The sequence below is a fragment of the Hemiscyllium ocellatum genome, chromosome 3 (assembly GCF_020745735.1).
Source record: "Hemiscyllium ocellatum isolate sHemOce1 chromosome 3, sHemOce1.pat.X.cur, whole genome shotgun sequence".
NCBI classification, from domain to species: Eukaryota; Metazoa; Chordata; class Chondrichthyes; order Orectolobiformes; family Hemiscylliidae; genus Hemiscyllium; species Hemiscyllium ocellatum.
The window spans coordinates 72,901,522-72,915,507 of record NC_083403.1 but is presented as its reverse complement, the minus strand read 5'-3'; the positions used below and the strand labels follow the sequence as shown (position 1 = coordinate 72,915,507).

General features: G+C 37.6%; 1 protein-coding gene across 1 annotated transcript in view; it reads left to right on the top strand.

The window, feature by feature from the left end:
* Window positions 1-13,986, top strand: part of trdn (triadin) — a 426,623-nt gene that overhangs the window by 386,636 nt on the left and 26,001 nt on the right. Inside the window, exons 54-56 of the mRNA XM_060854831.1 lie at window positions 783-809; window positions 1,039-1,062; window positions 10,118-10,141. Of these exons, the coding sequence (XP_060710814.1) occupies window positions 783-809; window positions 1,039-1,062; window positions 10,118-10,141 (75 nt within the window). The remainder of the gene's footprint in view (window positions 1-782; window positions 810-1,038; window positions 1,063-10,117; window positions 10,142-13,986) is intronic.

Below are 13,986 nucleotides of genomic sequence, written 5' to 3'. Positions count from 1 at the left end.
GTTTGACACTCACAACAAGTGCTGGCTCAAAAATTGAATGTTGAACAGATTGGATTAGTCCAAAGAACAATTGGGAGGGTTCTTTCCTTTAGCTCACCACCCAATGTGCAGCAGATGAAGGTTGGGACTTAGTGGTTACTCTGATCTTGTGGAATGTGTTTTTGATTGACTGAAGGGATCAGAATTGAATTTCCCAAATCTTATGCACTGATTTAGTCTAGGATTTTTCCTTTTCTGTGGTGTTTTACTCAAGACATTACATGATTGCTGGAGGAAAGGAATACAGGTGTATGCATATGTGCAAAATTTTAACTCAAACTAATTCTGACAACAGTGGAAAATTTAAACAGATATTAAGCAGTGGCAAAATGCTAACATTGAGAAATATGCCTGATTTAGTCAAACTTCACCATTAAAAAGTATATGCATCTCTAAAAGATCTGAAATACAATGCAACAATGCAACTTGCTTGAAACTTATTAATAGTGCATTTGTAGTGCCATAAAGCAAAACATCTTTCTTGTGTGTCTTTTTAAATTGGTTATTCAAATTACATTTTGAGCATTATATTCAGCTTTGTACCTTTTGCTTCATTGCAGCCTGTAGTCATTAAAACAGAATTTATATTTAATTTTCTCCTGTTTTGAGCTTGCCTGTTTGCATTTTTCTGTACAACCAATTATGTAGATTCTGTAAAGCTTAATCAATCAAATGTTATTGTGCCAAGTAAAGTGTGTTGAGACAAAGCAGCAGGGATCTCATTCTCTAATTTTATTTCCCAGAGAAACCTTCTCCGGTAAATGTAGGACGTATGTATATTCTGTAACTTCAAATCAAACTTAGCTTGCATTTCATTTTTGAACTGTTCAATTTCTGTGTGTGTGCACTAAAAAAAGTTGAAACTGGCCAGTTTTTGCAAATATTTAATTGCAATTAGTTTGAATACTGTTCAATTAAAAAACTCTAACTTGATACTTTTTTTATTTGATTATTAAAACCCACACACTCATGTATTAATATTTATAATTTTGTTTTTAGCTTCCAAACTTGCTGTCAAAACAGGTACAACTACTTTTCTTTTGGAACAATTATGACAAAGTTTGGGAGATTTATGCAACTTTTGCTTTTGTCATTGGTGACTCATAAACAGAAGTAATGTTCTGTAATCAACATTGATTAAAAATAATTAATTAAGTTTAAATAAGATACTTGCGAGACCATAAAATGAAGTGTGTGAGCATGGATGGTCTTCTGATACTTGTTGCTTGCAATTCCTGCACCATATGGTGCAGGGCACTTCTTGTAGGTAACCACTTGTATAGGAAGAGTCTCCAGCTGTTTGACCTTGGAGTAGGTGGAGATAGTTCTGAGCATCAGGGAAGATGAATGTTTCTTGGAACATATACTTGAGTAGTTGGCCACTCCACAGATACCTGGAGTTCAGGATAGTAAATGGATAGCCATCTTTAAGACTGGGAAGAGGCAGGAAGGCTTGTGACATGCGCCATTCTGAAATAACTTCTTGGGATTAGAAATTGCCAAGAGTACCGACAATTTGAAGAAGTGCCGTTCAGTCCATGGTGCTACTGGGCAAAGGGCTGTACAGGAGGGAAGAACAAAGAGCATAAATCTGGTCAGTACAAGAGATTTCATAGTCAGGAGAATAGACGGACTTTTCTATAACTGTCTTTGTAAGTGTCGCACATTGTGTTACACTCCTAGCGCCATACTGAGCAAGAAGGGAATGAGCCAGACGTTAATCTATAAATTGGTACTAAAGATATAACAAGAGTATGTATTAAAGTCCTATAATCAGGTTGTCAGAAGCTAGGGAGCAATGTGAAAAGTAGAACTACAAGAGTAGTTATCCCTTGATTGCTCACACCAATGAGAGTCAAAGCTTGAGGCATGGTGCAGGAAGGAAGACTCCAGATACTAGGCAATTCAGGACAGGATTCTGAGGCACTTATTTAAAAAGAAGAGATTGCACTTGATCTTGATTTGAACCAATATTTTGCTGAATTATTCACATTTGGTTGTGGTGGGTTTAAACTAGACTGGAAGGAATTGCTATTGATATTGACAAAGGAAAGAAATTAACAAAGAGAGCATCTCTTTCAGAAAATGAGTCAAATGAGTCAGTAGTATCAGTAGGAGTAACAACTGCACCATCTGTGGTAGGATGAAGTCCCATCTTACATTGAGAATGCTCTATATTGTTTATGGCACTATCATCATGCTCACAGGGTAGACTAGCAATTCAGACTGGGTGTCCATGAAATGCTGTGAGCAGTCAGCAGCAACAGAATTATACTGAACCAAAATTTGCAACCCCCTGCTCTATCATTACAATCAATCCAAGAGATCAACTCTGGTTGCATGAAGAATGTAGGAAGGTATGTTACGAGAAGGACCAGGCGTAACTTAAAATCAAGGTATCAACCTGATGAAGCTACATAACAGAAATATTGTGTGTGTCAAACAGCATAAGCAGCAAGTAGACAAAGATAAATGATTCTACAACCAACCAATCAAATCTAAGCTCTCCAGTCCAGCCACACCCATTTGGGAATGATGGTGGACAATTAAACAATTCAATGAAGGAGGAGGCTTCACAAATATCCCCATCTTCAAGGATGCGGTAGCTCAACACATCAGTGCAAAAGGTAAAACTGATGCATCTACAGTAACTTTCGGCCAGAAATGCCAAGTGGATGATTCATTTTGGCCTATTCCAGCATTGTAGATGCTTCAGTTAATTTGATTTGCACCAAGTGACACTAAGAAGTGATTGGAGGAACTTATTCCTGCAAAAGCTTTGGACCCTGACAACATTCTGGCAATAATATTGAAGACCCGTAGTCAGGACCATACCACATCCCTAGCCAAGTTGTCACAGTAGAGCTACAGTAGGCAATGTTGCCCAGGTAGGTCCTGTCCAAAAAAGGCAGGGCAAATCTAGCCCAGCCACTTACTACCCCATCAGTTTACACTTCATTATCAGTAAAATTATGGAAGGTATCATTAATAGTGCTATCAAATGGCATTGGTTTTGCAATATCCTGCTCACTGGGGGCCATTCAGCTCCTGACTTCATTATAGCTTTGGTTCTATCATGGACAAAAGAGTTGAATTCTAGAACTGAGCAAGGCATCCAGGAGCCCAAGCAAAACTGCATTTTGATGGAAATCAGATGGAAAACACTCTACTTGTCTGCCTGAAGATCAGCACACTTCATTGTATAAAATAATATTTAGAAGATAAGCTAAGAGATCTGTGTCACTGACTGGACCTTCATTATACTCCCTCCCATAAGCAGAACCTCCTTCCTCCAATAAGGAGACCAGAACTGCACACAGTACAGTCTCACTATGATCCTGCATAAATGCAGCATGACATTTCTGCTCTTGTATTCAAATCCTCTTGCTGTGAAGGCTAACATATCATTTACCTTCTTAACCACCACTTGCTGCCCTCGTATGCTTAATGTGGCTCCGCAGAGATTAAATGGGTTTTAAAAGAGGCTAAATGGTTTCACAAAAGGCCCATTGTGGACAAGTAGTTCAAACTCATGGAATAAAAACAGGAAGATGTCTCTCTATCCAGTCAATTTCCCCCTCAAGAAAGTGAGGGGAACAGGTTGGCAAAACGCTTGGAGGTGGCACTTCCTCCCTGATGGAGAAAGCTCCACCTCCAGCCAGTCAACATCCCACACTGAATCAAAAGGTTATGGGGCAGCTATCAAGAGCAAGAGTTACGGTTAGCAGGGGTCATTGCTTTCATGCCAACCTTTCAAATGTTAGGTCAGGAAACCTTGCATTCTGAAAATATTAGTCTGTATGAAACATATTCCAGAACTGACAAATTTGCTCAGGTTATGTTGGTAAAGGGTGAACAAAGGGAAGCATAATCTCAGTTATTTTGCAGCAGAATAAAAATGGTTATCTGTGAAATTTCCTGTACAGCACTACAGGGAGTACTTTTAATATCTCTGGTTTCAATTGACTACTTTCTGCTCACTAGTATGGAGGTAATTTAAAAAGTCTGTTTTTAATTACCATTCATTCACAAATCAGCAAAAATATCACCAACTTAATGATCAACAGTTAAACTATTAAGTCATTACTACAGAAATAGCTCATTATTTCGATTGTAAATCTTCTTTGGAGATTTTCAATTATTGCAGGGAGGAGAAAGGGATTTGTAAAGTAGATGTGGTCTTCCTGTTATTTTATAGCTTTTTGTAAATGAAACAAATTAATCCAAAGGATAAAAGGTCACAAGTGTCTAACAATGTGATTGCAGCAGTGTAGAATCCTGAAGAGAGATGAGATTTGACACTAGTTGCTGAAACTACAATATTTCCTTCGAAGGAAACAAATGCATTACACTCAGAAAAGCACTTAATATGTCTCAATCCACTTACCACTCATTCCATGAATTGACCTGACCCTGTACAGAGTGCTTTTCAATTAGATACATTACTTAAATGGTTTGAATGTACAATGCTGGATCTGCTTGGCAAACGTATTCTATTATGAATATTGTTTACTTTTAGTCCTTCAGCAAACAAGTGAGATAAGAAATATTAAACGTTTAGAGAGTGTTGCATAATTGTTCAAAATAGGTACAGGGACAACGCAGTGAGGATGCTTCGTATTTCAGAGCTCTGTAATTTAGTAAAAATCAGTGTAATAGTTTGCATGATATACCACTCCATTCAAATGTAATTCCCTAACTGTATTTGTTGGCTGAAAAATACAGAGCAATGTAGAAAATAGAACTGTACAGGAATGATAGAAAAAAATGTTTGCCAACTAGAACAGGCCTCAACATAGTCAAGATTGTTAGAGCATAGACAGGTTTTTTTTTACTCTTTGTAACCAGCTTCAGCCTTGAGCACTCAGATTAATTTGAGCTGAAGCAATTACACAGCACTTGCACACAAAAATCTCCAGGGTGACACTCCAGTACAGTACTGAGGGAGTGCTGCACTACCAGAGGCCCCATATTTTGGATGAGGTATTAAACCAAGATCTGTCTTGGGTGAACATAAAAGATTTGACTGCACTATTTTGAAAAAGAGCTGACAAGTCATTCCCCAGTCCAATATTTATTCTTCAAATAACATCACTGAAACAAATGAAATGATCAATGCAACATTGCTATTGGTGGGAGTTCACAGGATCCACATTCCTTACAAAGTTAAAAATCACACAACACCAGGTTACGGTCCAACAGGTTTATTTGGAAGCACTGTTTCATCAGGTGGTTCACAACTATCTGATGAAGGAGCAACACTTCGAAAGCTAGTGCTTCCAAATAAACCTTATAGGTTCATAGAGATGTACAGCATGGAAACAAACCCTTCAGTCCAACCCGGCTCATATCCCTCCAAACCCTTCCTATTCATATACCCACCCAAAATGCCTCTTAAATGTTGCAATTGTACCAGCCTCCGCCACTTCCTCTGGCAGCTCATTCCATACCCGTACCACCCTCTGTTGCCCTTTAGTTCTCTTTTATATTTTTCCCCTCTCACCCTAAACCTATGCCCTCTAGTTCTGGACTCCCCGACCCCAGGGAAAAGACTTTGCCTATTTACCCTATCCATGCCCCTCATAATTTTGTAAACCTCTATAAGGTCACCCCTCAGCCTCCAACACTCCAGAGAAAACAACCCCAGCCTGTTCAGCCTCTCCCTATAGCTCAAATCCTCCAACCCTGGCAACATCCTTGTAAATCTTTTCTGAACTCTTTCAAGTTTCACAACATCTTTCTGATAGGAAGGAGACCAGAATTGTACGCAATATTCCAATGGCCTAATCAATGTCCTGTACAGCCGTAACATGACCTCCCAACTCCTGTACTCAATACTCTGACCAATAAAGGAAAGCATACCAAATGCCTCCTTCACTATCCTATCTGCCTGTGACTCCACTTTCAAGGAGCTATGAACCTGCACTCCACGGTCTCTTTGTTCAGCAGCACTCCCTAGGAAATTACCAGCAAGTGTATAAGTCCTGCTAAGATTTGTTTTCCCAAAATGCAGCACCTTGCATTTATCTAAATTTAATTCCATCTGCCACTTCTCAGCCCATTGGCCCATTTGGTCAAGATCCTGTTGTAATCTGAGGTAACCCTCTTCACTGTCCACTGTTGGACTATAAACTGGTATCGTGTGATTTTTAATTTTGTACACCCCAGTCCAACACCAGTATCTCCAAATCACATTCCTTACATATGACAGTCACCCCACCTCAAGAGAAATTAATTGACTGTTAAGTACTTCACAGAATATGCTGTGGTCATTAAAGGAGTATTAAATGTCTTTTTGTAAATCCAACCCTAACGTCAACAGCATGCTGATTATTGTACAATGTGTTTTTATTTTCTATTTTGCATGCAATGTAATCTCTCCAAATGACACTCTCAATTGTTTTCTGGTGTGACAAAAATAATTGTGCTATGTATTCTCACAGGGCTAAAGTTTCCCAAAATATTTTCAGTTTGGCCTGTTGCAGCTGGCAGGGTTAGGATTATGCATTCCAGATGGGAGCTATCAGTTTAAAGACAGTGCTCCACATCAATAACCATCCATTTCCCAAGACATAAGAAATTTTAATTTAATTGTTCTCTAGAATTAAGTAGAGAACACAGTCTGTATAAATAACTATTCCATCATCTACTACTGCGTAAGGCAGCCATCGAATTTGATTAGCTAAAAGCTGACCAATTTCAAATTTCCTATTCCTAAAATTAATGTAATAATATTTTGGATATTAATACTTTGGTGTGAATATCTTCACACATCAGTGACACAGAGATATCTGAGAGTGCTGAAGTTCTGGCGAGGAGTCTTATCTTTTTACAACAGGCTAGTGAAATAAAACAAATTCAGTGGAATTTCTATTGTTCTCAAGTTTCCACCGTAATTTCCATAAATTTCCATTTTAAAAAATCAGAAAGCAACTGCTTATACTATTTTACTGGGATTTCTGCTGCAGCTCCAAAGACATTACTGAACTAAACAGGAAGGTCAGAGAATCTTCACAAAAGTTTTATCCAGGACAATTTGCTTGATTGATATCTATCCACCACCTTCAAGATTTACTTCCTTCACCACCTACAACATGTGGCAGTAGTGTGTACCATCTACAAGACACAGTGCAGTAACTCCCTCAATCACACCTTCCAAACTTATGATCTCATTTCTAAAGGATATGTGGGAGCACCACCATTTATAGATTCCTCTCCACACCACACATTATCCTGAATTAATACTATATCATCATTTGTTTACTTCCACTGGGTTAGAATCCTGGCATTACCTTCCTAACAGCATTGTGGATGTCCTAACATCCCAAGGACAGCAGCAGTTTCAAGAAGGCAGCTGAACACCATCTTCTGCAGGGTAATTAAGGATGGGCAATCATTGTTGGCTCAGCCAGTGTTGCCTATATCCCATTAACTATATCTTGAAAGAATAAAGAAAGAATAAAGAACTCATATCCCTGGATACCTATGGCAGAAAATCTCCACCATGATGGGCATGCAAACTTATGAAATTAATGGAGTTTGTTTAAATGCACAAACCCATTTCAGCAGACTTCTCTGTCTGTAATTAAAACCATTTATAGCTAAAAGAAAATGGGAGGGCTTTGTTCACTAAATTACAGATGTGGTATTTTGGTGCACAAGTGTTGGATAGCCTTGAAAAGTTTTTGTTATTCTTTCATGGGAATATGGGTATCACTGGCTGGACCAGCATTTACTGCCCATCTCTAAGTGCCTCTTGGTTGGAGTGGCCTGCTGAGGCCATTTCAGAGAACAGTTAAAAGGCAACCACAGTGTTATGCATCTGGATTCACCTGTAGGCTAGATCAAGTAAAGATAACAGATTTCATTCCCTAAAGGACATTAGTGAACCAGAATTCTTTACAACAATTGACCCATTTGGCTATCTTTTAATTCCAGTTTTTGTTGAATTCAAATTTCACCATCTGCCATGGTGGGATTCAAATGCATGTTCCCCAGAATATTAGTCTAGGATCCTATCCAGTGACATCAGCACGAAACGATGCTTCCTTAGCCCTTGACAAAGTTGACCTTCAGCACAATGGAACTCTTACTGTAATGTTTCTGCTAGCAGTTGCTTTTCATAGAGGCTTTTATTTTCACATTTAACACATTCACATTTAGTATCTTCCTGAGGGATTTTAATTATAATAGTGTTGCATTTTGCCACTATCCTGAAGCCAAAAGTTTCTTATACCTTGTGACACCACTATTTTATTTTTATTTGTAATGTTTGTTTTGTTTCTCCACTTGATTATAACCCTACATTTGTTGACAAGATGTCTGTCACCATATATGCACTTTTCATGTTGGAGATTAATCTTGTTTAATTAGTTGTATTTGCATTTGATCATTCTGCATATATGGAATCCTTTATTAAGATTAAAACTTCCATTGACAAACAACAATTCAACTCAGTTCAAAAATAACTGAAAGGTAGAATTGTAAAATTCCAAACTTGTGGTCAAATCTAAAGCCTTGTTTATTGTTATAATGTGTCTTGTTTTAACAATGAGACAAAAAGAGAAAGATACACCAGATTAATAAACTTATCATAGTCATCATAGTAAATAGGGAACAGTGTCAGACTGACCATTGGCAGTATATTTTAATTGGGTGATGTATAACTTTATTTAAAATAACTCAGTTGAATCAGCCACATAATTAAACAGTAAAACATTAATGCTAGCAATCAGAAAATTAATGAGTTTAACTTTGACAGCACTGATAAAAACATAAGATAATGATCAGTTATTTAGCTTTTATTTCCAGGTAGCATTATTGTTTGCAACCAAATTATTAGTTTAACTTCTCAATCTCTTGCTCAGGTGTGAACCTGCCATTGCAGAACATCTGTCCATTTAAAAAGTTGTATGAAATTACTGCTCCCAAACAGACTGCTGCATGTTAGTGCACAGCTGTTAGGCTTTGTTTTGATGATGAAAGAATAGAGAAAATGGGCTTTTGGTACTGGATCACATGCTTTAGCTTCTATTTAGCCATTTTTATGCTTGTTGAGACCCTTGCTTCAATGAGGTGCTGCCTTCTCTCCTCTGCAAGGCAGTGGAAGAGCTTTTGCCCAAAATGTTGATTTTCCTGCTCGTCGGATGCTGCCTGACCTGCTGTGCTTTTCCAACACCACTCTAATCTTGCCTCTATCATATCTTCCATTTGCGTTTCATTCCTGTCCTGCAATCATATCCTACCTGAAAACTATTGATGCCACTAATTGAGCCTTTTCAGTTATGTTAGGGTACAATGTATTTACATTCCAACTCGAATTTGCATATACATTTATAAGTATTGTTCAAAATTTCAATATTTTGGAGCTTGATATGTGCGTACTGACACAATTCAGTGTTGTTCATCATGACTGGGTGTGGTTATGAAGAAAGAGAAACTCGATGCAAACAAGAAATTAAACTGAAACAAGAAGGTGTAAGCATGAGAGACCATTTTTAAAAACATTTTAAATAAATGTCCTGTTTAGACATAGAAACTGTTATTTCATCCTATCAAATCTCTGAGGCACAACACAGTAAGAAATCATGAAAATGTTACAGATCATTTCAGATAATTGAATGTAACAGCTGACATCAAATTATCTTTACCAGAATGTTAATTGTGTTGGGATTTTAACAGCGGTTGATGCTGGTGGGGGAATAATTGAGCCTTATCCAACATTTCTAAAAACAGTGGCAAAATCCTTTGTCAGTTGATTATGTTTAACTGGTAGCTGTATAAGCACTTATGTTTTAAATAATTATTACAATATAATATTATCCATAAGTAACTTATAATGATGGCATCTGTTCAAAATGACATTATCTTCGAGATTTACTCTTGCACTGCTTGGGAGTGAGAAGGAAAAGAATTTTGTAGTTAATTAGAATTTATCTTTTGGAGATTTTGCACAAGCTTAATATTCAAAAGTGAAAACAGAAGGGGTATTTATTACTTGGGAAGCAAATTCTTAGTTATGCAGCTTTTTTCTCATTTACATATTACTAAAATAATTTACATCTGTTTTACTTTACAGAGACACCTACTGTCCTCAAAGCAGGTAATCAACTCTATTTTTAAGATCAAATTTATTTTGATGTATGATGGAGACTTTGAACAGGAGGCATAAACATTGTTCAGCATGTTTCTTGATCATAAATATCCCCAGGATATTTTAACATTCTGTTAGCATTGTAAGTGTTGTGAGAAATAACCTTTGAAGGGTGCGCAGAAATTTGTCATCTTGATTAGCTAGTTAAACTGTGAAAAGCAGTGTATTTCAGGACCAGTTGCATAAGGGCCTTGCTTGGGAAGAATTTCCATCCAGACCAAACCTAATCCTGAGGCTGAATTTTCACCCACATTCAAGGGCGTGTCCAGAATGGGATCAGACCTCGAGATTACCAGTCCTGCTGCATTAGCAATGTGCAATTTAGAGTCAGAATTATACAGCACGGAATCAGATCCTTCAGTTCAGCTTGTATGCTCCGTACAGACATCCCAATCTGACCTAGTCCCATTAGCCAGAATTTGGTTCGTATCCCTCCAACCCTTCCTATTCATATACCCATCCAGATATCTTTCAGTAAAGTAAACAACAGTACTGTCATCATCAGCTATGCCTTTAGAAATTAGCTGTGATGTTGCTCTGGTGAATGTCTAAGGTGTGTCCACAGAGACATGGGTTTGTACTCCTGTCATTGATTAGTCTGACAGAACCAGGATTACAAATCAGGGCTAAAGATTTTCAACCTGATGAGAGTTGGCAGAAGTGCCATAATTCCAAAGACTGATGTCAGTTGAAACTAAATTATCTTGTTGAGGATTTCCTTCTCGCTTCACGCTTAATATTTCCAAAATGGGTTTCTCCATCCTGAGGAATCTGTGAGATTATAGTTTTTTTAAAGAAAAATTGTTAATTTAAAATTAACACAATATTCATTTTGCTATATATTAATAGAAACATTTCCTTTGTAGAAAGGTGGCACTGTTTTTTATGATTAGCTTCCACTGTTTTTCAGTGGTTAGGATCAGAGGGCTGCAGGAATGTCAACATCTATGGGAGCAACCTAGCAATGTAAAGAATTAGATGGGCTCACCTGGAAAAGTTACATTTACAGGAAATTCCCCATTTAGTAAAGTTTGAAAACAATGGTTTCACAGGGACAGAATGGATCATTCCAGAGAAACCTGAGGGAAACATTATGGCCTGGGCTTTCACTGAGTTAGGAAGACTTGGGAGTCCTTTAAAAATGGCAGCCAGCTCCTAATTCTGAGAATCTGGATTCCATTCTTTGGAAATCTTTCTGATTTTCAAGGAAATATTTTAATTTGGGTCATGAGCCTGTACTGTGTACTCTCAATGTGGCTGGATCCATTATGAGGATAAACATCACTTATGCCTCTGCAATGTTCTTGGAGTTGGACCTTTCCAGATAGTCATGGTTCAAGGTTCCTCAGAGATACCATGAACTGTAATGTGCAGATGGAAACTTTTAGAAAAATAAATTCAAAAGGTTTTCATCATGGTTCCCCAGGTCAGGTTGTGTCCCCGATTGGCTCAGGCTTGGAGGGCTGAAGGGCCGGTTCTTGGGCTGTAAATCTTCTGTGTTCTAACTCCTGTGAACCCTTATGACCCCATTCAAAGCTAGGGAACTCTAATGCCCATTAACCTATTAGAAGTTATATTGAAGCAACACTCATTCATTGAGAAATTTACACTTTCTGAAAAAAAAGACTCATTTTTGCCACAGCCCAATAAAAGGATCAATCACTTAAACTTTCAAGTACTTATAGTTTATGCTGTTGATAAATTAAGCCTCATTCTCTCATCAAACTCAACATTTTTAAATTGACAGTAAAGATCAGGGAGCAAAAGTCATCAATCAAACAAAACTTTTCCCGGGGCTCAGCTGTTTCAACAGACTATTGAAATTGAGGTGAAGACTGAAGGGCCTGTCTGTTCTTATCCCAACTTGGTTAGCTTTTAAAAAAGCCTGCATCACCTATGTGAGCCTCTGAATATATTCTCGGGTTAGCTGGCCAATTGCCGCCCATAATAAAAATCCCGTTCACCAGGCTCTTTAGTTGGATGTTCTGCAGCCCAAGCCAGATATTTTTCCAAATTCTGCAACCAGCCTGAAACTTGAAAATCTGAACTAAAGAGCCTTGTTAGACAATCTTGCGATCTATTCTTGTAGAAATTAACATGAATGTAGAATTCTGACACACGTTCTGGGAGTCATCAAGAAGACAAAAATGGATTCTAAATAGCCCATTGTCTTTTTTCTGAAAAAATATGCAAAATATGACATGATGTGAGCAGAACACTTCTGAAGACTAGTCAGGCATCGTCATCACTGCCACCATGAACACTTGTGTTATATTGGTAAAGGAAACTCTACCAACACCTGTCAAGTTAAGATTTATGACATCTCCTTGGAAATGTTGGGGTAAAGGTGCAGGTAGGATGGCTGCATTGGTAACATGATCTTTATCTCATTCATCAACCAATCCCTTTTGGCCCTGTGTTGCTTGTAATGAAACAATGACATGTATGTCATTGCTGTATTGCTACTTGGCTGGAATGTCTGCCTGGTGAATATTAGTCATTTGCTCCTAACTATAACATTCTAATTTACGTTTCAGAGAAAAAATAATTTATACAAGTACAATAAAGCACTTACCAAAAATGTAATTATGTTTTATTTAAATTAACATAGCGTGCATTCATTGCCTCTGCTGTGAAATTCAGACTGTACTTTTAAGCACATTATAGATAGAATGATTTGGTAACCAAAAATATGCACAGTACTCAGTGCCTGGGGTACTTGAAGTGACACCTCAACCTAGAAGCAGCTGCTACGCCCCCTCCAATGCACTATGGTGATTATCCTAACATATTGTGAAGTTAGAAAATTGAGTTAATATTCTGGAAATGATCAAAATCTGTTCTGTGCACATGAATTTTAATGAAATTGAGACTTAGATCTTTAGCATTGCCTGTTCACAAATTTATGCCTGTTTTCAAATCTAAATAACAGGCAGAACAGAAAATGGGAATTTTTTTTTACTTTGACCCAGAGGTAGTATAATCACCTTTGAAGTCAGGAGATTGCAGGTTCATATCCCATTCTAACTATTATTTCAAATCTGTTGTTTCTCAAATAAGATGTTCATACTGGACCATATTAATCTTCTTGCATGGTTGCCAGTATTCAATAGCCTGGCATTTTTGCCAAACTTCAAACTGTGTGTCATTGGCTGGGTGTCTTTGGATGTTTCAAGTAATGTAGAAATACAACTTCTGTTTTTGTAACGTCTGTGAAAATGGTTCAATATCTTTATGTTGCTTTTCCTAGCGATTACAAATTAGTTTTCTTAGCTAAGTTGTAGTCCTCTATGTAGATTGGATATTGCACATAAATGGTGAGATCATCAAGAAGCCCTTGATCCTGGAGTTCAGTTACATTTATTAGGTGAGCCATCTGGGTTCCTAGAGCAAATAGGTAATTGCCATTTTGGGACAGCTGCTGAGCAGGGAATTGCAGCAATGATTTAAAAGGGAAGTCTAGAGTGCAAAGGAGGATTGTGATAACAGAAGGTATTAATTAAGTAGCAATGAATCATTAGTAAACAGCAGGGGGAGCCTGAAGCCAAACACTGCCATCTAAATTCTTCTTTATTTTTGTCAGACTTATTTCTGGTGTTCCCTCGTCTCACAAGTTCCCATTCTTTGCAATTGACAAGTTTACCCATGTTCAGGTACTTCACACAAAGTACCAAAATTGTGCCATTGTATTTTTGTTAACTATTTTCTATTGAAATAAAAACTCCAGTGTTATTGAAATAAAAACATAAACCATAAGCAGGTTATTTTTCTGTAGTGAAGTAGTTACTGCATTC